At 38.8% G+C, this 27,578-nt stretch overlaps 3 protein-coding genes across 5 annotated transcripts in view; 2 read left to right on the top strand and 1 right to left on the bottom strand.

The window, feature by feature from the left end:
- The window catches only part of plpp1a (phospholipid phosphatase 1a), a 42,233-nt gene extending 41,013 nt beyond the window's left edge, over positions 1–1,220 (top strand). For both annotated transcript variants that reach the window (XM_022663064.2, XM_022663063.2), the window contains exon 6: positions 627–1,220. In XM_022663064.2, the coding sequence (XP_022518785.2) occupies positions 627–746 (120 nt within the window). In that variant the 3' untranslated portion in view covers positions 747–1,220. The remainder of the gene's footprint in view (positions 1–626) is intronic.
- On the bottom strand, positions 1,159–26,189 carry mtrex (Mtr4 exosome RNA helicase). The gene is made up of 27 exons (XM_049468360.1): positions 26,064–26,189; positions 24,466–24,609; positions 24,034–24,100; positions 23,829–23,891; positions 23,622–23,734; positions 22,611–22,785; positions 22,410–22,500; positions 21,699–21,823; positions 21,385–21,483; positions 20,545–20,662; positions 19,662–19,793; positions 18,409–18,488; positions 16,666–16,776; positions 16,260–16,361; positions 14,871–14,996; positions 14,273–14,423; positions 13,379–13,551; positions 13,052–13,120; positions 12,538–12,666; positions 12,102–12,212; positions 11,730–11,918; positions 9,165–9,328; positions 8,810–8,915; positions 5,660–5,716; positions 4,682–4,844; positions 2,485–2,589; positions 1,159–1,642 (listed from the first exon to the last, which is right to left on the bottom strand). The coding sequence occupies exons 1-27, from the start codon at positions 26,159–26,161 to the stop codon at positions 1,590–1,592; spliced, it is 3,114 nt and encodes a 1,037-aa protein (XP_049324317.1). The 5' UTR covers positions 26,162–26,189; the 3' UTR covers positions 1,159–1,589.
- Positions 26,190–26,977: 788 nt separating this feature from the next.
- The window catches only part of dhx29 (DEAH (Asp-Glu-Ala-His) box polypeptide 29), a 31,544-nt gene continuing 30,943 nt past the window's right edge, over positions 26,978–27,578 (top strand). For both annotated transcript variants that reach the window (XM_049468589.1, XM_049468590.1), the window contains exon 1: positions 26,978–27,272. In XM_049468589.1, the coding sequence (XP_049324546.1) occupies positions 27,134–27,272 (139 nt within the window). In that variant the 5' untranslated portion in view covers positions 26,978–27,133. The remainder of the gene's footprint in view (positions 27,273–27,578) is intronic.

Below are 27,578 nucleotides of genomic sequence, written 5' to 3' on the forward strand. Positions count from 1 at the left end.
ATTTTATATATTTTTAAATACTTTTTGTCAATTAGTTTTTATGGTCTTTTAGAATTTTCTATTTTTTTCTTTTTTACACATTTTAATCATATAGTTAAAAAAATGATTTTAAATTAGTATTTATTTTACTTATTATTTTTAACTATTTTATTCCTTTTTATTTCTCATTTCTTATTACATTTTTTAAACCTTTTAAACTGTAAATGCTCAGCCACATTGTAAATGAGTGTCACCTTCAATGTATTCCTGAGAAAATTAAGGTTGATTGACTTTCCTTTTTTTTTTTATTTACTAAGCTGAAGTGAATTCTCGATTCTGTCTGAAGGGTTAAAGTGAAACTTAACATGAAGCACTGCTCTGCTGTGCATGCGTTAAATTTACTGTACAAAGCGAGAAACGTTCAGACATTCATATAAACATAGTGTGAACGGCCTAAACTAATCAGATTTGTTCAGAAAATCAGATTGGGCCAATTTTACCTTCTGTGTGAACGTACTTATACAACTATGAAGTTTCCTATAGGATCAGTGGAGTTAAGAAAGTGGATAAGTGTTGAAAAATAAAAACGTTTGGGTGTTTTGAAGATTTGCTCATCACTATCTTCACCTGTCTCCCTCTCTCTGCAGGTGTTCTTCGTGTCGGATTTCTTTAAGAAGCCAGTTCAGCCTCAGAAACCCGTGGAGATTCCTCACACCACCCTGCAGGAGACGCCCACCAACGGCAACCACTACGACAGCCCCAACTGAAGCTACTGAACCAATTTTTTTTTCCCAGCATGCACATAGTGAAGGCCGGACCACTGGGGTGGAAACCTGTGAATGTAAACCCACTGCTTCCTGCAGAGCGCTCTCTCTTTCTCTGTGTGCGAGTGTGTGTGATTGTGCGTGTATATTATATATAAATATATAAATATCTATATGACTCAACTCCTTACAGACTATGTCCCATGATGCCTTGCTGCCTGGGCTGCTAATGCTGCTACCACTGCGTCCTGTGTATGATGCCCCACCCCCTCCCCGTCCCTCCTCTGTATCATATGCTACCAGTCATGTACCTGGAAGAAGAAGAAAAAAAATTTCCTTTTTTATTTGTATGAGAGAATAATCACTATACAGATTTTTTTTTTTTATTAAAATGATGTTTAAAAGAAATATGTACAAAAAAAAAGGAACCCATTATGCCTGTTAACCTGAACACAAATAAAACATCCGTCACTTTCAGCTCAACTCTTCTGATGCACGATGAAAAACACACGAGTTTGTGGGGACCCGGGGTGTGGGGACTTCAACTTTACAGGTTGACAAGCAGTGACAATTTGAGGGGACAGGTAGGTGTGAGAGGTGTGGGGACTCCACCTTTACAGGTAGAATGGCAGCAAACACAGTGTCAATTTCGAGGGGACAGATAGGTGTGGGGACACAGGTGTGACTGCCTTTACAGGTAGAATAGCAGTGAAAATAATGTCCCTCTTTATGAAATAAGCAAACATTTTTGGTGAGACAGATAGGGTGGGGGACAACAGGTGGTGTGGTTGGGGAAGGGGACAGGTGTGTGGTGTGGTTGGGGGGGCAGGTGTGTGGACTCTGCCTTTACAGGTACAGACTGGCAGCGAACACGATGTCCCTCTTGATCTTTGTGATTCCTGATTAAAAAAAAAAAAAAAAACTGATTTAGAACAATTTTACAGCTCAACATGCTAACAGATATGCCAAAAGTCACGGGACTAGTATTGTGTATTATGACTTGCCATCAAAACTAATGCCATTGAAACTAAGAAGAATTATATGAGTAAAGTGTTAATCTAAATCTCAACAAGTTAAATTCTAGTAAATCATGTTTATATATCCAAAACTTAAAAATTTTATAAGAATATTTTCTGTGATGCAACAGAAAATTCTTGCTCTTCCTTTCCTGGGGCGGTCCTGATGAGTGCCAGTTTCATCTTAACATTTTTGATGGTCTTTGAAAGTATCCTCAAATGCAGTCGCAAAGTTCTTGAAATTCATTTAGTAATTTTTTTCTTTATTTAGTTGAGTAGTTCTTGCTTCTCATAATCTGGATTAGAACATTACTCAAATAGAGCTATTCACTGTGTACCTGTAACTCTAGCTCTTCACTACTTTACAACTGATGCTCTCAAACACTTTATTAAGAGACAAGAAATTCAAGTAATTAACTCTTGATGAGTTCAGCACAGCTGTTAACTGAATGCCTGAATTCCAGGTGACTCTTCCTCATAAAGCTGACTGAGAAAATCCAGCCAAGGTGTACAAGGCTGTCTCTATCTACAGTAGAGTTGCTACATTAAAGAATATAAACATATATAAACATATTCTGGTTTGATTAATACTTTATTGTTGACTAAATAATGTAAAAAAAAATCTTCTTCATAGTTTGGATGAGTTTAGTATTAATCTACATTGCAGAACATTTTAATACAATAAAAAACTGTATATAGAGGAGATGGATGGTCAGTAATCTCACCTAGAGCAAATTTATTCTCCAGCTCGGTGTTCCCGATGGCCTTGGCTGCCTGACACATCTGTCTCAGCAGCTCCTCCAGCCGCCGCATACAGCGGATTATACTGCCTGCAACACACAGAGAAACCACAGAGTTAGTGGGGTAAAATATGGAAAAATAATATAATTCAAATGACCTAAATGTGTTTATTTAAAGTGACTAAGATAACTGTGAGAATGTGCAGTTTTTGCACTGAAAGAAGAGCTAAGAAGTCTACAGCTCTGATGCCTCCATGCTCACAGTAGCTCCTGTATCAGCACCATTAGCAGCAACACAGTAACTTCCATAACTAACAAAAGCTTTTATAGCCAGAAAAAGATCCTGGGACCTACCACACCTCCCTGTTTTAGAACAAATATATGTTTAGCTTTGCAGGAACAGAAGCATTAAAAGCACACTGATGCCAGTTATTACAGTATTTCTCCTCACTCAGAAAAACTTCTGCTTTCAATTTCCAAGGGAAAAAAAAAATAAAATTCAATCGTAAATCTTAAGGACTGTTGCTTTAAAAACAAGGACAGACAATTAAATTAATAATAATAATTAATAATATGGAATAATATGTTTTTTTTCCGAATGTATATAAAAAGTATATAACATAGTATATTATAATAATAAAAGAACATTTGGATTTAAAATTAAAATATGTCTGCCTCTGTATCTCTCTATGCATCTATCTGCACCGTCTCTTTCCGAATCACACAACTGACCCTGGTAAAATCACTATCAGAGATTTTATATACATGATGTAAAAACTAAAGTAAAAATAAAGAGAAATCCAAAGTAAAAAAAGTAAAATCTAAAGGTAAAAATAGAGAAATCTTAAAAGTAAAAATAAAGGGAAATCATAAGTAAAAATAAAGAAAAATCTAAAGTATAAAACAATCTAGTTTAACACTTTTTATTTATTAAGTAACTCCGCATGTAATCCTGTATAGCTTTAATACAGTTTTCAATATTAAATTTACAATAAGATTAAAAGAAAACACACTGAATGAGAAGAGGAGTGTGAGCATCATCCAGTGGTTTGAGTGCAGCGCTGATGATGAAGATGAAGAAGAATGCAGAAATGAGTGGGACAAAACTGAAAGGAATGTAAAAATTCCTCCTTCAGATGAAGCGAGGCTGATTCTGATTACAGCATTCCAAACACATCCGGTCACTCCGCCCTCACTGCCCTCCACACTCTACACACCACCCTCCACTTTCACCAGAGCTCCTCAACTCCACCAAACCCTCTTCACACTTTCATCACCAATCATTTCACAGTGCACTGTAGTGGGGGAGACGTCAGAGTTTAACGTAATTTTAAGTTGCGATAGTTTGCTGGAAAATCTCATTTAAACCCTATCCGGATGGGATTAGTTTCTCAGGGGAATGTCTGTGAAAAACATTTCACTCTTCTACTCAGTGATAAAACTCCTGCATCTGGAATGTAATTGAAAAAACAGGAGGACCAGTGAGTTTTTTTGGCTTTTGTTGTTCACATGACATCACGTTCAGTAGCTCCTCCATTTCCACTCACTGTTGTGTTTACGTGGATCTCCGTGGAAACGCGCTCCCAAAGTGTAATTACAGTGCGTGGCAGTGGACAAATAGCTATTTTATTAAACGCAAGGGGACAAAACTCCAAGATGTGGATCTGGACGGGACTAAAATTACTGAAGGTTCAGTTCAGCGAAAAACAGTAAAAAATTCAGCCTGTCTGAGAAAAACACGCACATGGTCGTTCCGGACGGTAATAAAATCACAGAGGACCCCCCCATAAAAGGGAAATTACCCCAGGACCCCCTGAGAAACTAATCCTGTCTGGATAGGACTTTATACAACCTCCCCTATCCCAAATGTATCCAATCAGCTAAGTAATGTTTAGTATCTGAAGTTGAGTAGTGTTTGTGTAGATGCAAAAAACAAACACACAAAATAAGCAAAAACAGCCATAACAATATACACTAAATCGACTATATTGCCAAAATTATTTGCTCATCCATCCAAATCCCTAAACGTGGGTGTTTCCATGGCAACACATGTTTAAAGGTAGGAGCTAGACATGCAGACAGCTTCTACAAATATTAGTGAAAATATCGTGGGTGTCTCTTGGGTCACTGTCATGCTGGAAGACAGGTATTTAAACGTTGTGTTTGAAAGCAGATGGTTCACCTTCAAACACGTCGGTCATTTTGCAGATCTGGGAGAAGGACGCTCCGTTAGCCCAGGTGTAAACCACATCCATCAGGTGAGGGCGGAACTGGTTCAGGTACGTCTCTTCATCCACGGTCAGCTTCGCCTCGGCCGATACTTTAGCAATGCGCCTCGCACACTCCTACACACAAACACACAGGAAATTAAGTATAGTGTAAATACTGAATAATTTAAAGCGGTTTGCAATTATTTTTATGCATTAAGTTGCTGTTTATTCACAGCTGTTGCTGAATTGTTCAAAGTGATTACTGATTAATTATTAGTAGATGCGTAACAAATACACAGAAAGGGGGAATCTAGACCCAGTACTAAACTATGATCTGTAAACTCCTTTATCAGTTGAGAGAAGATCCACCTGAGAGATCTGACAGATTACTGAACACTGGGTTTCTCCTCCTCCAGTTTACAGTAAACAGAGCCAGACCAGAGAGAGCGCGAGAGAGGGAGCGCGAGAGAGAGAGAGCAAGAGAGAGAGAGCACGAGAGAGAGAGCGAGCGAGAGAGAGAGAGAGTTCATACACTTTAACCAATAATTTTCCATGACTTTTACATGACCATTCGATTTTTAACATCACTGCAGACATTGAAAATAAAACCAAAAAATCAACTAAAACCACAATTAAAATTTTATAGTAAAATAAAATATTATAGTAGGTCTAAAATTAATCTGATAAAAAAAATGTTGAGACAATCTTTAATAATAAAATGTGTGTCAGATCCTGAGAGCTCCGTTGTGAAGGGCTACATTACTAAATTAACTCTGAGCTGATGTATTTTGTTAGCTCCATCAATAAACTGAAACAAAGATTTGTAGACCAACTTTTTTCATGACTTTTCCTAAATTTTCATTCTTCCAAAACTTATCCAGGCCTGGAAATTGCTATTTTTAAATTGCATAAGAGAGAGAGAGCGAGAGAGAGAACTCCAGTCTGTTTACCTGCATCTGCCGCAGTGGTGCCGCTAACTGCTCTGTTAGCTTCGGCATCTCATTAGCCTACACACAGAAAGAGAGAGAGAGAGAAAGAGAAACTGTTAGAGCAGCAAAAAAAAAAAAAGTCCTTTTTTCGTTAATGAGACTGTGATAATGTGGGTTTGCAGTTAGCATTAAGCTAGTTGGTGGAGTATTAGTTGCCATTACTTGGGCGTGGCTTAAGGCCATTACTGCATGCAATGTTAATGTTGAACAAATAAAAAAATAAATAATAAATAAATAAATAAACCTTGTATCTAGGCCTGCCACAATAACTGAAATATTGATTTATCGTACAATAAATGAACATGACCTCAATCATTTTTGATAATCGTGATATCACCTATTGTGTTTATTTGTATGTTTGTTCACACACGTAGATCAGTGAACAGTATTTCATCCAGTCATGCTTCAATAACTGTTTTACTCCATACACACAGTGTGGACTAAAGTAGAAATTAGTATATAAATCCCAGACTAAATAATACATTATTTTTTATGCTATTCTGTTATCATTATGTCCGTTTTTTACAAAAAATATCGTGTATGGCAAAAATTTCTGGGACAATATATTGTCCACAAAAAATTATCGTGACAGGCTTAACTTGCATGTTAATGTCATGTTTCACTTGTACATTTTTTTTTTTTTACATTTAAAATTTTGAGTTCTTCAGGACGAGGATTTTTACATAACTGTGACATTAAGCAAACATAAAAAAAAAATCAACATTCAACAAATGGTTCACAGTAGAGTAGAGAAACTTACTAACAGTTAATATATTACACATTTTGGTAATGGTCAAACTGTGCTAAACCGAAGTGTTTTGTTCTTTTTCACACATCATCCTTGATGCCTGAAATGCTGTCCTGCCAAACTTACTCTGGCTGAAATGGTTGAGACTCCGGAACACAGTGTTTCCAGTTAAACCCACCCTCTGATCAGCTTTGTTTAGATCTAAACCCTGTATTTAGGTGGAATTCTGCTTTAATTAGAGAGAACTGTACAAAAAAAGGTTCTACAGAGAAGCTGCTGTGACCTTTCACCCACTCCAAACTCCACAGTGGCACCAGCCACAGGAAGACCCCGGCTTCCTACGGGAAAATGACATATGATCTGTGGGAACAGTGGGGGGAGCTGGAAACTGACAGATGAATGAGGAGCTGAAGCAGCTGCCCCCACCCCCTACACACACACACACACACACGCGCAAGCAAGCAGCTGTTTTCAGACAACAAAAGAAGCTTGTCCCTCAGAGACAACTGTTGGGTAGTGTACCTCCTGGTGAGAGGCCACTGACTAGGGCTGCACAATATTGGAAAAAAAAAAAATTACATTGCAAATGTTCTTCTTTTTTTTCGACAACATACATCGCGATATTAAACAATGCAGGGCACATGACATCACCAGCCCCGCCCCCACACGTGCCCTGTCTCACTTCCGGACTAATCAAGAGCTGAGTCAGCGCAGAGCTCTCAAAACCCGAGGAAAACAGCAGAACAACAGTAATCTGCCCTTTAATCAGGTATTTATACGGCTTTTTGAAAGGTAATTAAGAATGTTTGTTTTTTTGGGATTAAAAGTGTAAATTCAGCTGTGCTGGACTGAGGTGCACAGCTCTCCACACGTGCGTTTACAAGCCCTCAGCTCCCCCACTCTCTCACACTTCTCAGGCAGCAGCAGCCTGTCACTCACACAGACACAGAGACAGCACTGTGTATCTACTTCGTGTGTCAGGAATCAAAACATTGCAAAATGACGTCTTTGATTTAATTGTCCTAAGTGACATTGCACGTCCTGCGATGTGACTATTGTGCATGCGCACATCGTGATGACTATGCTTAAGCAATATATCGTGCAGCCCTACCAATGACTGCTAGACATGCCTCTACAACACCCTTAAAACCTGCATGCCTATATATTGGAACCGTATCGTCTTTAGCAACAATTCTTGGCTCCGTTTGTGCTTAAGGAAAGTCGTTTTTCAGTCCTGTCTTTGGTGTAATAATCCTGCTGGTGTGATTGATGATCTGGTGAGCACCTCATACGACAGCAAGTCACTCCTAGTAGCGCTACAAGGAACACCAACAGCTCAGTGATAAGAACAGAATATCGATAATGCTCACCCACACACAACATTTATGGGCAGCTGGGACTCTGCAGCTTCAGCTTCAACCTACAAGTGTAGAGCAGGATCTACAGGTCCAGCTGTAGCAACATCTGTGTGTAAATGTGCTGCAGGACCCACACAGAACTAGTAGAACCTCTCCATACCCAACTGTCTCAATCTCAGCTTCATTTTATTTTAGATGGTTCTCTTGTATTAATCAATTAATATTGTAATCATTACATGCTGTGCCACATATAAGCCAGTGTATACCACAGCAGCCAATCTACCACACAGAACATCCTATACAAGTATGTGTGAACTTAAACTGAATGTGCTGAAGTGTGTTTACGCACACACGCACGCAAAAGAAAAGTGCGTGTGAGGGAATTGAGGTCAGTCCCACATATGTGTTTGATTCTGAAGTGAGAGAGAGAGAGAGAGAGAGAGAGAGAGAGAAAGAAGGAAAGGGAGAGAAAAAGAGACAAAGAGAGAAAAAAAAAAGAATGAAGAAAAAAAATGAAAGAGAGAAAAGGAAGAGAAAATCAGACAGACAGAAAAAGGATGAGAGAAATAAAAAGAAAAAACAAAAGAGAACAAGAAAGAGAGAGAAAGGGTGAGAAAGAAAAGACACAGAGACAGAAAGAGAGAAGAAAGAAAGAGAGAAAGAAAGAATAAAAAAAGAAACGAAAGAGAAAAAGAGAGTGTGAGAGAAAAAGACAGAAAGTGAGAAAGAAAAAAGAAAGGGAGAAAGAAAAAGAAAGAGAGAAAGGGTGAATGAAAGAAAGAAATAAAGTAAGAAAGAACAAACTCAAACACACTCGTGCCTCTGAGTGTTTCTGGAATGTATTGGCTGGGTTCTGCTCTCAGTTCTGACCCGGATTCACCCCGTCCTCGTATAAACACTGCGCTCTGAGTGGCTCAGAACTCCCATCTACAGCCAATAACATCTTCCTGCATTTACATATTTATCACTGATCTGTAAACAGAGGGGGAATATGCGCATAATTACGTTCTCCTGGAAGACGAAGCAGCTGAGCAGAGCCGTGGCCTGTTCCGCAGTCAAATCATTAAACAGCCCGTTAAACACCATCTCCGTCAGGATCAGCTCGTCAGCACTGCAACACAAAAACACATACATATATAATACATATAAAACATATAAAATATATCCCTGTCAGGATCAGCTCGTCAGCACTGCAACACAACACCACATACTCATAATACATCCGCATGCCACAGTATAAACTACAATTTCTACTCATATAATACATAGAACATATCGCTTACAATTCTGGGTTCATAATCATTAAAAACTACAGATTTTTGTTTATGCAAATATGTAGTGATTTGATTGGCTGCTGCACCTGCTGATCTCACAGGCCACTCGTCCCTTCATCTCAATGACATCAGAGGAAGTGGCGAATCCGAGACGGCGCAGAACTCGCTTCCTGCACTTCAGCTCGTCCATCTGCAGCACGGTCCGAGCTTTCTTCAGCTCCCGCTTCACCGACTTTATATCCCCTGCAACCTGGATCCATCAAACACACCAAAACATTATTATTTAGCAGCAGATCAGAAATTATTATAGAATATCTCCAGTCTAGTATATTGGTTTTGCCTATGTACACACTAATGTATCCTTAAACAGACCCTGAAAGGCCACCCCCAGCTGAAAATGTGAGGGCTACACATGATTGGTCGACATAATCTACAATGGAGACTATACAAACTATACCAACACAGAATTTCATTGTCAATTATAATTAAATGTACACCAGGGGTCGGCAATTAAATTTGGCCGCGGGACAGATTTTTTCCCCAAGCCATTACTTGGCAGTCCACAAAATAAAAATTCTGTTTTGTAAAATGAAGTGTAATGGGATGAAGTGCTACAGACTAGTAGCTCTCCAGCCCAGAGGGTTTGTTGAACCCAATTGCAGAACAGTTGATCTCAAAGCAGGTAAACCCCAAAAGAAAGGAAAAAATAAACCAATAAACACACTGCTCCTCACGCTGGATCCAACCTGGGCAGTCAGGGTCGCGGTCCAATACACTACCGCTGCTCCGGCTAGTGAATTGGGACATGGCCAGGGAAAAAAAAGCCCTTAAAAGGAGCCCAAGAACAGGTAGAAAAATGAAAACGTGTGGAAACTAAAAACTCACGCCGAGCGCAAGAGGGAGAGACAAGGCTTCTATGTTGTCTTTGGAGTGATTGAGAAAAGCAGAGACCAAGTTTACAACAAAACTGCAAGCAGGGTTGCCAGATTTTAGCAAAAAATCCTGCCCATAGTCCCATGTCTAAAACCCGCTGTCAAAAGATTAAACCAGGCCACTATCTAAGGTTGCCACAGATGTTCACAACACAGAACATTTTAATTTTGAACAAACGATAGAGAGACAGACAGAGAGAGACAGACAGAGAGACAGACAGAGAGACAGACAGAGAGACAGACAGAGAGACAGACAGAGAGACAGACAGAGAGACAGACAGATCAGTCATTAGTTGCACCTCTACCACAAAATCAGATCTATAAGTGTTGATACTAGGGCTGCAACTAATGACTATTTAATATTCAACTAAGCTTAACATTTCTTTTTTTTTATTAGTTGATTAATCACAATTATTTGTATCATGCCCTCTATTTGTTTCATATTTGTGTAGGCTCCCAATTCAATGCATTGTTCCTGGTAACTTTATCTTCTCTCTGAACAGCATTAAAACAAGTAAATATATAATGTAACCTGTGTATATTTACAATTACATCATATTATAAAGTAAATCAAACAGTATGTGCAGCCAGTTCATACAAGCCCAGCCTCTCTGTGTATATTAACTGTCCCAACTTTAAACCCCTCATAACCAGTACACAGACCCCCCTTACACCGCCTGTGCTGCTCTGATTTCTGCTCTCCAGCATTTCCTGCTTTTGTTTCCTCACTACAGACCTTCACTTCCACTGAGTGGAGCAGGAAACTCTGCAGTGGAGCTGCTGAACTGAATAACAAATATGACCTTTAAACAAACACCGTCCAACTGTATAGAACCCCAGACACGAAGAGAAATACCATGTCTACTGTCGCCACTGACCAACCACACCCACCACTGTCTGACCGGGGTCAGCAGAATGTAGTCTTGTTCTGATCTACATCACCCTAGGAGTGATAAGGGTAAAGAGCACCATCTACTGTACCCACCCAGAGAGAGCTCTTGGGGCTCTGGCAGCTGATAGCGAGCTGCATGACCGGGATTCGAACAGATCTCCTGATCATATGAGCAGCGCTTTAGACTGCTGGACCACTTGTTTGCCCCACATTATTAGTAAGTAAATACATTATATTCACAACAATTATATTTTAATTATATGTCACATTAGTGTGGGGCGATTAGGGCCAGGGAGAAGAATTTTTTTTTTTTTTTTATTTAAACCTTTCTATATATATATATATATATATATATATATATATATAATCAGAAACTCTGGGTTGAGTCAACCTTATGTACACCTGACTGTTACAAGTCACAGAAAATACTTTAATGAAGAGATGATTGTTTTCCACTACTGCAGTGATGACACTGCAACTTTTAGAAGCAGAAGGTTTTATTTCTAGATAAATATATGCTTTATCCCACTGGGTGTTTGCGTCTAAAGTGCTAAAAGTGTTTTCAATACGAGCTCATCCTCAAACTGAGCAGAATGGTTAGAAAATATGGCCATGTTAGTCTGTGGGAGGCGCTGGTATCCAAGGTAAGATGGATAAACACTTCAGAAATGAGTAGCGTTTTCTGATATTTTAGATTAAAAGATACAATGTCTGTATGTAAAATCGTGATTACTCTATTTTGAAAATCGCATTTAAACAAATTTGAATTAACTGAATAAATCATAAAAATCTCCCAGCATTAACTCCCATAATAATCAATACTGTACCAGAGCTTTCTTCTCGCAGAGTGTGTACAGGGTCTCCAGGTTGGGGTCGCTGTGCAGGGGGTGTGTGTACATCCTGTGCTCAAACGCCTCGATCTTCTGGATGACCTTCTTCAGCGCCGGGTCCTTAATCCCCATATCATCTATAGGGTCCAGCAGGGGGAGCCCATCTGGGAACCGCTTCTGCACCTCCTGAGATACACACACAATATAAACACACCAGATCACACAATGCTTTACCTGCATGCTTTTATATCAACCTCAAACCAATTACAGCTCTGTTTTGGCATTCACAGATATTACAATACATACTGGTATGAATACTTGCACAAGTATTCATACACTTTGAGCTTCTTTTCCCCCACACATATTTACCTGTATGGATTTGAGCATGCTCTGTCGGTTGTCGTAAGGCCGCAGGTCTTTAGGGATGTACAGACGAACTGAACTGATTGAGGTCAACAGGTTCAGCATTACAGGAATCACCTGATAATTAAACACAAATCAATAATGCATAATCAGGGCTGAGTAATATATAAATAAATTTCAGCCAATCAGTCAGTCTATCAATTAATCAGTGAGTCTATCAATTAATCAGTCAGTCTATTAAATCAATTAATCAGTCAGTCTATTAAATCAATTAATCAGTCAGTCAGTCTATCAATTAATCAGTCTATAATTTAATCAGTCTATCAGTCAGTCTATCAATGAATCAGTCAGTCTATCAGTCAGTCTATCAATGAATCAGTCAGTCCATCAGTCAGTCCATCAGTCAGTCCATCAGTCAGTCCATCAGTCAGTCGTGTCTCACCTGCATCTCTCCTTTCTCTCCGGCTGCGGCGGGTTTAGCTGCCTCTGTGGCGGCGTTTTTCACACTGTCTTTACTGCAGTGAACCAGAACCTCCACCACGTACAGCGGGTCCAGCTCACCTGTATTAGCCTAAACACACAAATCACCCATTAAACAACAATAGAAGAAAAAGAAGAAGTGTTCCGTTGAAATCCATCTCCCCTTGGGGATGTGTAGAAGTGTCACTGAAGTACGGGTACAACAGATTACAGTGCTGGTGATTCTGTATCTACTGTAGCTGTAGATTAATTACAGAGCAGTACGGGTACAACAGATTACGGTGCTGATGATTCTGTATCTACTGTAACTGTAGATTAATTACAGAGCAGTATGGGTACAACAGACTCCGCCCCTCTAGGTGATTGTAACAATTTGTAGCTAACTGAATCAAAATGTACACAATACTACAATGTAACCAACATCAACACTGTTTTAATGGAGTAGCTTAATATCAGAGCAAAAGAACACACTTCACCTTGACGTTTGATTTTCTGGAGAAATTGACAATGACTCCCCAGCCGAACTCCATATCCTCCTTCTTCACCTGTAAACACAGAAGACATGCTTATCAGTATTTTACGTACATTTTCACACTACATTATACTGATTGCAATATCTTGACACAGACAAAATGCATCAGTGTATCAATGTATCAGTGTAGTAGCAGATTTTAAAAATGCTATTCAAATTCCGTCTCACACTTGGCTATGCAGCTAACAAATTAGTGCCCACTCCACCAGCTTTTCACTTCAAACTTTCAGCTTTTAACCCTTAACCCCCTCGTGTTTTGGGGGATGATCACCTTGACCAGGCGTCCGGGCTGCAGGAAGGGGAGGCAGTATTTGGGTTTCTGGATGAACTCCTCGATCTCTTTACCCAGCTTAGCCAGCTGCTGCCGGATCTTATAGTAGGTAACCACGCTCTCCTCGTTCGGGATCTCTATACCGTTATACATCTCCTCCAACTTTTTCATCTCTGACAGAGAGAGAGAGCACAAGAGACAGTAAGACAGCGAGTGAGACAGCAAGAGAGAAACAAAAAGACAAAGTGTAAGAGAATGAAAGCAAGAGCGTGAGAGCAAGTGACACATCGAGAGACAGCAAGAACAAGAGTGTGAGAGCAAGACGTCATGAGAAAAAGAGAAAGAGAGAGTGAGAGCATGAAAGTGTGAGTGAGACAGCAAGAGAGAGACAGTGAGAGTGAGACAGCATGAGAGAAACAAACAGACAAAGAGAGTGGGCGACAGCAAGAGAGCAAGTGAGACAGCAACAGACAGACCGTGAGAACAAGACAGCGCAAGAGAAACAGACAGACAAAGAGCATGAAGGAGTTCATGAGAGACAGCAAGAAATAGACCGCAGAAGAGTGTGAGAATGAGACGACACGAAAGAAACAGAAACAGACAAAAAGTGAGAGACAGTCAGAACAAGAGTGTGGGAGAGAAACATGAGAGAAACAGACAGATAAAGAGCATGAAGTGTGCGAGACCGCAAGAGACAGACAGCGAAAGGGTGAAAGCAAGAGACAGCGAGAAAGAGAGAGACTAAATGTGATTCTTATTTTTTTTATTTGGGTAATTAATTGAGGAAAAAGCAGATTTTCGCTTTGCATCAGCCAATAAACTCTATTAAATGTGCTCCCTCAGTTCATTTGAGAGTTCATGTATTAAAATAAAGTGAAACACTGCGGTTCTTACTCTCCAGAACGCCGGGCACGGCTCTGTAGTGCTGGAACTGGTAGAAGGATTTCTCCAGCATGTACTCCGGGTTTATCTCCTCCACTCGCAGCAGGTTCAGAACCATGTTATAGGTCAGGTGGAAGGCACTGTTCAGCGGGTCAGCAGAACCCTGCACAGATACACACAGATTCACACACACACAAATACCAGAGAACCAGCGTGAGATCATCTGTACAACTTAATCACCATTTCACAAAGTATTAAAAATATGATATAAATTAAATTTATTGGTTTCACGAATCATACACTGAATTATCAATTTGTCATAAAATATGTGGACATAAAACACATTAAGTAAATAAGAGCCCATTAGGACCACTGATAGCAGGTACACTGACTTTGATTTTGTTTGTTATTGGTTTTATAGTACCTTTCATTTAATTAGGATATCTAAATATCTTTAACAATTAAAAGGACGTAATTGCATTATTTTTCTAGTGCACCATCCTTAGATCAGTAGTTTAAAGAAATCAAATATAATTTGAAATTGTGATGTTCTTTATTTAGTTGTCTGTGGAAATTAAAACACTCAATTTGTTACTTTCCAACACTTTACCTTCAGCAGTTGTTTCCCCACAGCTGGACTCATCTTCTCATCCACCATGAAGATAACGATTCCTCTCTCGTCCATTCCTCTCCTCCCGGCACGACCAGACATCTGAATATACTCTCCTGAGCTGATCTGATAACATTAGACACAGACACAATCAGACACAATCAGACACACAGTGGATCAACACCAGCAGATGACATGTCTCTCCAAATCACTGATCATCAGTAAATTTTACATTTCATTTGTAAATCAAGGGATCACAGTCTGGAGGAAGAGTGGAGAGACACACAGTCCAAACTGCTTGAGGTCTAGTGTGAAGTTTCCACCAATCAGTGATGGTTTGGAGAGACGTGTCATCTGCTGGTGTTGATCCACTGTGTTTTGTTTTGTCAGTGCAGTTTTGTTTTCAATTAACAATATTATATATTTTTTTGCTCTAAGCCCTTTAATAAGCAGATCTCCTCCAGCACACTTCAAGCAGCCCTGGGATCCAGAGGAGACATGGCAGAGGTTCTGCTTTGTTCTGGCAGATTCTGGGACACCAGATGTTCCTCAGTCAGAGCGTTCTGGATGGCAGCTTCCTCTGAGCTTCACGCCAGAACCCAGAGGCCAAGGACTTTTATTTTATATTTATTTATTTAATTCTAATTCCAACAGCTCGAGTCACGGCCTCATGCTCACACAAACAATACGTGGCCTTCTGGACCAAACCCGTGAGGGACCGGAGAACAGAGCGTGTACAGAGACTTCAATTCATACACAAATACATTTATATAACAGCTGTGCTGAACTCATCAAGAGTTAATTAATTGAATTTCTTGCCTCTTAATAAAGTGTTTGAGAGCATCAGTTGTAAAGCAGTGAAGGGGTAGAGTTACAGGTATACAGTGAATAGCTCTATTAGAGTAATGTTGTAATCCAGATTATGAGAAGCAAGAACTTTCCAACTAAAAAAAAAAAGAAAAAAAGAAAAAACCTATGAAAAAATGAAGATCAGTCAATTGGAAAAAATTCAACAAGTATCTTTAAGATCAGTTACAAAAAAGACCATTTAAAATGTATTAAATGGTGAAACTGGCACTCATCAGGACCACTTCAAGACAAGAAGGAGCAAGAATTTCCTCTGTTATACAGGATACCAGCCAGAGTTTCCAGCCTCAGAAACCACAACTTATTTAAATGCTTCTTCACAGAGTATTTTGGTTTGATCACTTCACTATTCATTTACAATGTAGGAAAAATAAATAAATAAATAAAAATGAATGAATGAGAATGTGTCCAAACTTTTGGTACTGTATACATCTAAAATTCAAAATATTTTTGTTTTGAATGATGTAGGCACAATAATTCCCCTTTACTTATAATATTTAAGTATTTAAGTAGTGAACATACCCAGCGAAAATCCTTGCCGTCGAACTTGCGAGCGCTGGTGAACAGTACGGTACGTGCAGGCATGTTGATCCCCATAGCAAACGTCTCCGTCGCAAACAAAGCCTGGAGAGAAATAATAAGATAAAATAATTGAATTAAAGATAAATGTACACACACTACTTCATCTGTATGTATTAGGCAAAAAAGTAATAATTAAGAGATTTCATTAACTTGTATACGTGTCTCTCTGCTATCCACATTTAACTCGGGAGACCCAACACCTATAGATAATCATCCACATAAAAGTGCAGAGCTTTTTAACTTCCACAGGACAGGGCAAAAGTCATGGGACACAATACCACTTCCTGTCCAAGGATTTCTGAAACGTCAGTGTAAATAATTTAAAAACCATGTCCCTGTGACTTACCTTAAGAAGACCTTCAGAGAAAAGGATCTCGATGGTTTCCTTCAGGATGGGCAGCAGTCCACCATGATGGATCCCAATCCCTCTCTTCAGCAGAGGAAGAACGTGCTCCACCTGCAGAAAGGAGATCAGCATGAGCTCCACCTTAAACACACCTTAAAAAGATTAGCATATAATCATGTATAATAAGGAAAATGGTATAATCATCAAACGATAAACATGACACAGTATTGTCACAATACGATATCTTGGCGCTAAGATATTAACACGACACGGTATCATAATGACACAGTATCACAATACAATATCACCACGCTACTCTGTCATCACACGATATCACGCTATGGTACCACAATAACATCATTAAACAATATTGTGGTACGATATGATCAGATATGATTAATTTACGCTACGATATCACAATACATTATTTTCACGCTATGATATTACGAAACAATATGATACAATATCACAGAAATTATATCACAATAACAATGTTATCAGAATCACTCACGATACCATGATTCTGTTATACACAATATATACTGTACAATAAGTACTGACCACAACTATGGTGGGTTTATTATAAAACTTCCAATAAATCCCAGTCAGATACTGAAACATTAGGAACACATGGTCTGGCTGGGGTTCCTCAGTCAGATGCATCACTGGAACTGACCACATTTAATTACAGTATTCTGAGTGAATCAGAAATGACCCATAAGATGAACTAAAGGACAATCATGTGGAAAAACACTGTAAAATTCATCTGCATGCCAACACACACACACACACACACACACACCCTAAGGCAATGATTTACACTAAAAGCAAAGTTGGACCCGGACTGTCCTCTCAGATCTCAGAGCATTGCGAAAGCCCCCTGAGCGAGAGCAGATCTGAGGGGGTCCATCAGTAAAGCCTGGTGTGGGGAGGCAATAAATGAATTATAATAAATGAAAAGTTCAGCAGAGTTCAGGCCTGTTAAAGCAAAAGTCCATTAAAGAATCAAACAAAACCTCTAGTAGTAAAATACATTTACTGCTTAGGTTTAAGACCCAATCCCATTTCAGCACCTAGGCCTACAACAACGCCAAAGGCCCTACAACCTGAAGGCCCTACAACCCAATGCCCTACAACCTAGTCCTAACAACGGGATGGCTCTACAACCTGAAGGCCCTACAAGCAAGGCTTACAACCACAAACCAACACCAAAGTCCCAACAACCAAGACCCCACAAAAACCAAGGCCCAACAACAACCTAAACAACGCCCAACAATGACCCAATCAACTCCAAGGCCCAACAACCATTACGGCCCAACAACCATTACGGCCCAACAACCATTACGGCCCAACAACCATTACGGCCCAACAACCATTACGGCCCAACAACCATTACGGCCCAACAACCGTTACGGCCCAACAACCATTACGGCCCAACAACCAAGGCATTACAACCAAGGCATTACAACCAAGGCCCAACATCAATCTACAAGTCTAACAAAGACCCAACAAAGACCAAGGCCCAACAACCACAAAGAACCCAACAATGTTTATAGGTTTGGAGTAGAGGGGAGTGTTAGGGCTAGATGGTCCTTCAAATGGAGATTTTTCAGTGGTACACTCCAAAAATGACTATAACCACTATATTATATCATCATAAACTAATGTGAAGTTTCAATGTATTATGGCCATGTTTGTTTAACAAACATAAAAAAAGAAAATAATGTTTTTCTGTGTTATTACCTGTGGAAGTTTTTTGTCATCATCTGAGAGACAGTCGATGGCATTACTGAACACTTCCTCCACCAGCTTCTTCTCATCATCTACAGGAACAGAGAGAGAAACACTGAGAAATCAGCTGAATAAAACACCTGATCGGAAAGTCTGGAACAGAGACTGAGGGCTTCAGGTGCATCTGGCTTAAAGAGAACATTTCCATTTATTACTCACAAATCAGCCCGAGAGGAAAGTCAGACAGGGAAAAAAGACAGAGGACAGAAAAAACAGAAAGAAAATCTCAAAGAAAAAGAACAGAACAAAAACAGAAAGACGAATTCAGGCAAAAACATGACTAACCCAGTCAGCAGACTGAACCTCGAGACACACTGTTAAATTTAATTACACTCAGAGCAGGGTGTAAACACATTCACCAGGAATAGAATTAGCACACTCACACCAGCACTTTCAGGTGCAGACTGTGCAGAGCTTCCTAATCTGCATTTAAATAAATTACAAAAATATACTAATAAGATTTGGGAACATTTTATAATAAGGGTACAAAAATTATGGTTACGTAATGTCTTAACTAAGTATTAATTGACACTTATGTGCAGAGATAGATAGATAGGTTGAGCAATAAAACTAAAACACCTGGTTTTAAACCACAATAATTTATTGTGGCGACGGACAGTTCTGGTGGAAACAGGAGAGTTGAGGTGCACATTGAATTCTGCTGTGATTTGATCAGCCGTGGTTTTATGTTTTTTGGACACAATCTGGGTTAGCCCCCAAACATCCCTTTCAGACAGCTTCCTTTTACAGCGTCCACAGTTAATCCTGTTGGATGTGGTTGGTCCTTCTTAGTGTTATGCTGACATTACCCTGGATATCGTGGCTCTTGATGCATCACAAAGACTTGCTGTCTTGGTTACAGATGCGCCAGCAAGACGTGCACCAACAATTTGTCCTCTTTTGAACTCTGGTATTTGTCCTCTTTTGAACCCATAATGTTGTGTGCGTTGCAATATTTTGAGTAAAACTGTGCTCTTACCCTGCTAATTAAACCTTCACACTCTGCTCTTACTGGTGCAATAATGTGCAATTAATGAAGGTTGATGACCAGGCTGCTCCAATTTAGCCATGAATCCTCCCACACTAAAATGACAGGTGTTTCAGTTTCATTGTCCAACCCCTGTACTTTATTGAAACACATCAACTGTTTTAGACCAGATTTTTACCACTGTGTGTAGAAGTAAGAACACCTGTGCTGAGGTTACCTGTATTAAAGTCCAGTTTGGAGACCTGCAGAGCGTACGCCTCACACTCCTTCTTACTGAAGCTGAAGATAATCACAGGCTGGAAGTTCCTCTCCATGATCATCTTCACTATCTTAAACACGTTGGACGGACCTGCAGATACACACAGCATTTAACCAGTGATGAAGTGATATAATTAAAGGAGTCTTATTATAGCTGTTTTACACAAGTTAGAATACTGTAGGTCTGTGTTCTTTAAGTTCTACATGATCATGAAGTTCTTTAAATTAATTCACTTACACCTTGATACAGATCTCACCTGCTTTATTGATACCAGCTTCAGCTCCTTTCAAAATGAGCCATTTAAGAGATCTGACACTTTTATTCAAAATAAGCTGTGGCTGCATCTCCCTCATCTGCTGACTTGCCATGGACAGTAGGTATAGATCCCTCCCTCCGACAAAGTCTGCTGGATAATTCTACTGTGTACTGTAAAATTCTTAACCAGCTTCAATTTATCTAGTGGGTTGGGCCATGGTGGGAGTTTATGGATAAAGGGGTGGAGCCAGCGTGATTCTATTCAGGTTTCCTTATTGTGAAGTCACAATAAGAGAGCAGCATCTAAACGGCTCATAGAAGCAAATATGATTTCTGACACCAAACTCTTTCAGCTGATTCACAAAAAAGCAGATGGATGGATTTTTTTTTGCCGTTTAGAGTGTTTAAAGAGGCATGTCATAATATAACATCATATGTTTCCTTTAATTAGAAATTCAATTTTAATTTATTAACTAATTAATAAATGGTTAGTTTAATTGTGCAACAAAACAGTAATATCTTAAATGTGAGTGTTCATTCATTCCTGGTGTTTCCGAGAGAGGTTTTATTACAGTATAAATCTCACCTTTAGTGCCGCCTCTCCTTCCTTTAGCGTCCCATTTCCCTCCACTGCTGCCCCCCTGATCTCCAGCGTCCCGCAGAACCTGCATCGCTGTGTTAAAGTTATCCTCCCTGAATTCACCCTAAAAATAATACATAAATAAATAAAAAAATAAATATGTATTGATTAAACAAACAATTTTTTTTAAATCACAACAAGTCTTATGCCACATTCACACAGCAGGTAAAAGTGGCCTAAATACGATTTGAGTTTTTGTATGTGTTAAAAACATAAAAAAAAAAAAAAAGAAACACACTGAATCTGACATTTTCAAATGCATTCTGGGTCTATTCGAAATTATGTGATATTGAATAAAACACAGCTACAGATTGCAGCTGCAGCATCAAAGAAAAATAAAATATCAAAAACCTAAACTAACATGACCTTTTCTGAGGACTGGAGAAATGTTTTGGTGATAAGCTCAGCTGTAGTCTGAACTCATAGATCTTGTGATTCTGACTGAAGGATTAAAGTGAAACTTAATGTGAAGCATTGCTCTGTTGCACATGAACCCCTCAGACAAATATGGGTCACATTAAACAAATCTAAGCGAAACTGTGATTATATTATATTATATGTGGAAAAAACAGTTAAATGACTTATACTAACATACTAATCCCTCAGTAACTACTCGTAGTTTATCTAGCAATTTAATTAATGTAAAATTTTTGAAAAATAAATCTGAACAGTAGTAGTAAACAGATGGGCACAGGCAGAGGAAACTTAAGAATAAATAAGAATAAGACTCAGTGTAGAACATAAATTTCCATTTAGAGTAAAAAAAAGCCAGAAACGCAGTCTTACATTCTCATCCACCACCAGGTGCAGTCCGTCGCCCCCTGCTGGGAAAATGTAGTGCTGCAGGGGAGTGGGCCGGTAGTCTGTGTAAACCACATGGCAGGGCTGTGTACAATCAAATCACAAACACAGAATCAGCTGATGGTGTTTATACCTGCTTATCTAACCGACTATAACTTGGTTCATTTAATTTCTCTCCATCTTCAGGTTTAAACTGGAGTTGGGCTTTGCAACCAGGGGTTTTATATCACTTACACACATACAGTATATAACTACAGTTCACTAATCGGCAGATATACAGAGCGCTGGTTCTACAGTACCTGTTTGTGCAGGTGACAGATCCACTCTGCGAACTGGCGAGCGTTGGGGATGGTGGCCGACAGGAAGACATAATGAACGTTATCAGGGAGCAGGATAATAGTCTCCTCCCAAACCACACCGCGCTCTGTAGAACACATACAAACACACAATCACACACTCTTTTGTAGTACTAACCATGAACTTTACACCAAAATCTATAGAACACTGTAGTAACTAAATATACAGCTCTGAAAAAAAATAAGAGACCACATAAGAATGAGTTTCTTTGAATTTACCAAATAAAGAAAAAAAATTGGAATATAATCAAGAGGAAGATGGATGATCACAAGCCATCAAACCAAGCTGAACTGCTTGATTTTTTGCACCAGGAGTAAAGGTATAAAGTTATCCAAAAGCAGTGTGTAAGACTGGTGGAGGAGAACATGATGCCAAGATGCACGAAAACTGTGATTAAAAACCAGGGTTATTCCACCAAATATTGATTTCTGAACTCTTAAAACTTTATGAATATGAACTTGTTTTCTTTGCATTATTTGAGGTCTGAAAGCTCTGCATCTTTTTTTGCTATTTCAGATATTCAAATAAACGCTCTAAATAACAATATTTTTCATTTTACTTAAACATATAGCAATATATAATAGCAAAATCAGAGAAACTGATTCAGAAACTGAAGTGGTCTCAAATTAATGTGTAATGAAGCTGTGTCTTACCGGAATCCCTCATGTAGTGAATCTCGTCAAAGATAACCCAGGCCACCTCCCTCATCACCTCCGACCCCCGATACAGCATACTCCTCAAAATCTGAACACAGCCAATCATAATACAAGACAATAAATACACCAACATTTAACAAGCAACACATTTATACACAAATCTCTTACATACACAGCAAAGTAATCAGTAAAATCTACCTCGGTGGTCATGACGAGGCAGGAGGCGGTGGGGTTGATGGTGACGTCTCCGGTCATCAGCCCGACGTCCTGAAACTCCTCATACATCTCCCTGTACTTCTGATTACTCAGAGCTTTAATCGGACTGGTGAAGATCACCCTCTGCTTCTCCCTCAGAGCCAGAGCTATAGCATACCTACAGAGAGAGAGAGAGAGAGAGAGAGAGAGAGAGAGAGAGAGAGAGACAGAGATACAAAGAGAGAGAGACACAGAGAGAGAGACACAAAGAGAGAGACACAAAGAGAGAGACACACAGAGAAAGAGAGACACAGAGAGAGAGACACAGAGACACAGAGAGAGAGAGACAGAGAGAGAGACACAGAGACAGAGAGAGACAGAGACACAGAGAGAGAGAGAGAGACAGAGAGAGAGACAGAGAGAGACAGAGACAGAGAGAGACAGAGACAGAGAGAGACAGAGACAGAGAGAGACAGAGACAGAGAGAGACAGAGACAGCAGCAGGAGTGATTGAAGGTAAGAGAAAGATAATGATGGCAAGAGAGAGACAAAATAGAGTGACAGTGAGAGACAGACAGACAGTGAGAGAGACAGACAGAGAGAGAGACAAAAATTGAAAATTGACAGAGTAAGCGAGAAGGAGAGCATGAACAACAGCGAGAGTAAATGACAGCGAGAGAGAGACAGCGAGAGAGAGAGACAGCGAGAGAGAGAGACAGCGAGAGAGAGAGAGAGACAGCGAGAGAGAGAGAGAGAGAGAGAGACAGCGAGAGAGAGACACATTACTGACTGATTACAGACACTGCAACCTCAATTTGGGTTAAACTTGAAACAAAATTTCACATCTATTACTGTTGTTTTTCAGCAATTAGTACAACTCAAATAGTAGCTGAATGGATTAATTAAAATGAATGTTCACAAACATCTAGAGTGAATATTAAGATTTATACTGTATTAAACTCTACAGTTATTACTGTCAGACTGTAAACGCTGTACAGTGTGTGTGAGACTCACTCTGCGCAGACGGTTTTCCCGGCGGAGGTGTGAGCCGACACCAGCACTGACTGATTATTATCAATACAGAGAAGAGCCTCCCTCTGGAACGGATCCAGGATAAAGGGATACTCCTGCAGAGGACAAGATAAAAATTGGACAGAGATATATTAATTAAGAATTGGACTATAATAATACATAACACTCTCTCTCTCTCTGGTTAATTACCTTCGCAGCTTTTCCTACTCGCTGTGAGAGCGGTTTATACTCCTGGTCTGCAGGCAGCGCCACCTACAGGTACAGAGAGGAAAGCTTTACCAAACATTACATCATAATCATTTACTAAATCAAGAACTTCTTTAAAATAACAAAAAAGAGACATGCACATTTTAAGTTTATAAAAGCAGGCAGTAGATTGTAGGTAGAGTCTCACCTCATGTGTGCAGCCCTCCACCGTCTCCACCTGCTCCACCTTTACTTTGGGCATCAGGTCTGCAAGACTGAGACAGAAATAAAGCTACTTACTCCTCAGCTACTTACTATTCAGGGTTTAGTTTCCCCCTTAAGAAAAGCACTTATTATTAAGAATAACAGAGGCTAAAACAGTTTCAGAATATAAAGATTAGACTCTGGAGTAACTGAAGATGATCATGTGAGGGTTGGATAAGTCCAAATTTATCCTGTTCCAGAGTGATGGAGCTTTAGGGTAAGAAAAGAGCTTTATGCCACCTAGTTCATCGGCTTGTTTATCTGTTACAGAGTCAGTTGGCAATACTTTGCTTCTTCGCGGACTACACAATCTTTGTACGAATGTGAATTCATTAGAAGGACTGTCTACAAACATCTGGACACGCAGTGTACTTACTTGATCTCCTCTGCTGAGACTGTCTCCAGCTTGGATTTTTTAGTGAACACGATCTCCTCCCCACCATCATTATCCGCCTCTCGCTTTGCCCGAGACACCGACGGAGAATCTGCCTTTTCTTTTCCATGAGCGCGAGCTGCTTTCCTGAGAAACAGATACAAGAAATCTATTTAACACATATTTCTTATATAAATGCTGAAAATCTTTAAGAATGAGAAAATATTTTGCCAAGCCATTGGTGATGCGGTATAAGTGGTAGGGTATTTAAAAATAATAATAATAGACACCACTAACTGTAGAAACATTACATAATGCAGTGACTTGTTGTTTCCACAAAACTGCACTAATTCCAGACAATTTGGATAAAATAAACAGTAGCTTCACACAATAAATTTAACTGAAAGTCTACCTACCAGACAAGCCTGGTTTTTTATATTAAATGTTGCTTTGCAGCAATGGTAACAGAAGCTCATTGAAATCATTCATTCTAATATTTACCCTATACCTTACCCTATTCTTAAGGACTGTTGTTTTAATAATAATGATAATCAATGGGCAATAAGTCCCTAAAATAGTCACAATGTTTTAGGGTATTTTTGGGACAACGATATTCTTGGCAATAGGACAAAACAACTAATAAAAAATGTATAAATATTTCAAAGTATTTTGTATAAATCTAGGCGTTTCACACATTTTAGAAACAAACAAAATCATAAAACACAAAAATCTACCACAACACTGCAAACGTAAACTATTATTAACTAATACATTAAATAGCAAAATAAATGCAAAATATACCGTTTTCAAAAATATCACAATCCCGCACTTTTTTGGACGTCAGAATTTTTGGCAATGTTATTGTGTATGATACAGCATGGCACACCTCTATTGCCAGTTAAATCTAGATTATTTGCATTCTATTAAAAGCAATAACATTCAAACAAACAGAGAAAACTTATTAAAAATGGGGAAACTTTAGTTGGAAGTTTTACAACACAGCAAAAAGCTACCAGACCACTCAGTTTATAGAATATTGAAATAAATAAACTAAAAACATACAAATAAAACATTAGTTATTAGAGTATTTCAGAGCCCATTTCTACTTAGGAACACTAATGTCTTCAATTTAAAGGAAGAAACCTTGATTTTTTTTTTAATGAGAGTTTGACTTTTACTTTCTTTTAGCTGATGTATGTTAGTGAGTTAGTCTATATTTAATACAGTTTTCCTGACTTAATAAAACTGTTCAGGGATATTTTCTAATTTCTAAATCAATAAAAACTGTTAAACAAACGCTGCACAATAAGAAAACACTAGTATAATATAAAAGTTGGTTATTAAGGATAACTAGCTACAACATGCGGTGTGTAAACTAGCTTAGCAATCACCACCGGCTTCTATCTATCCGGTCCACCTTAAATCCTGCAGCAGTTCCAACAGTAATGTTTGTAGGCGGCAAAGTGAAACTGCTTTATTTTTTAAGGTGGACCGGACAGTTCCTAAGAAAGCTAACAGCAGGTGGACGTACAGGGCAGACAAAGAGATATATCTGTAAATAAATGAAACGCAGTTCTATAGCAGTGACATAATGATCATACCCCGCGGGAGCTGCGGTGCTTAGCGCGGGTTTTTTGCTGGAACTCGTCTGTTCCTCCTCAAACACGCTGAACAAATCGCCCCCAAACGCGTCCGCCATGCTGCCCAGCTCAGACCCTCAAAAAACACAAATCCCACAATGCACTGCAACATCCGCTTAAACACCAATGCAGTGAAGACGGAAAATTCCATGATAAAAGTATTAAAACAGGATATTTACTGCATTATTCAGAAATATGAAAGGTATTATATATCAGCTGTGTGTATGAATGCTATGTGTTTTTTTTGTATTAATTAACGTTTTAATATATGTTTAGGATTGTTTATATTATGTATGGCTATGGCTTTATATTATTTAAAAATCGACCCTGTACATTACTGTTTTTAAAACACATACATATATTCAAAAATAATAATATGAAAACGCTTTACAAATACAATTATCTTTACAATAACTACGATAAACCGAGACGCCCACGAACTGTTTAGCAATGATAAATACCTAAATATTACTGACCATTAAAAATGTTCAGACAAATAACGTTGGAAACCTTTATGTCACTAATGTTAGACAAATCCTTTTTTAAAACGCTAACCAATTGGGAAAGGTTAAAATGTCGGGAACTAATATTTAGCAAAATTGTAAAAAAAAAAAAATCTGACATACTTGACATATGAATTAGTAATACAACATATTGCGTCTGGGAAAATCCTAACTATCATTCATCCATTGCAGTGCCTTGGTCCAACTAAATGACATTATTATATTAATTAATTATAACTGTATTATTTGTATAACATAATTACATACTATTTTACGTATAACTGTATATTGTGCGTAAACATGAAATTAATGTACAATAAATTGGCAATAAAAAAGTCCCATGTTCTGTGTGGGACTTTTATTTTGAAATGTGTGAGTGTCGCCAGGTTCACACGCTGCAGTTGTAGTGTGTGTGTGTAGCTCTGTGTATGAGTGTGTGAATGTTTATTTCAGCTTTTTAACACACATTTATAAATTATAAACCCATATTTATATCAGGTCTCGTTCTCCGGGTGTCGGTGTGTCTCTATGGGCGGGAAAAAGAAGAAATCCGCGTCTCTGACTCCGGCTGCTGCAGCTGCTGGACCTGTAAACCCGGCAAACCCGGTACCGGAGCAGCAGAAAACCACCAACACCAAAACCTCCAGCAAGGAGAATAAAACTAAAGGTACAACAACTTTATTTACTCTTTAGTCTTAAAATTAAACTGGTTTACAGTGGAACTTTTAATGTAGATCCGGTGTTAGGACAGGTCCAGGTACAGCACTGCCCTTTACCTAACTATAATATAATATAATATAATATAATATATGCAAAGACCCCACAGTACGCAGAAAACAATATTTACAACATAGAAATCTGACTGACAAGTGTTCATATAAAAAAGATATTTTTTTAATTGAATTTCATCTGGGAAAATCATCACTTGTCATTCATGCTCAAAAGTTGCACTGCCTAAGTTTGACTAAAATTT

The sequence above is a fragment of the Astyanax mexicanus genome, chromosome 20 (genome assembly GCF_023375975.1).
Source record: "Astyanax mexicanus isolate ESR-SI-001 chromosome 20, AstMex3_surface, whole genome shotgun sequence".
NCBI classification, from domain to species: domain Eukaryota; kingdom Metazoa; phylum Chordata; class Actinopteri; order Characiformes; family Acestrorhamphidae; genus Astyanax; species Astyanax mexicanus.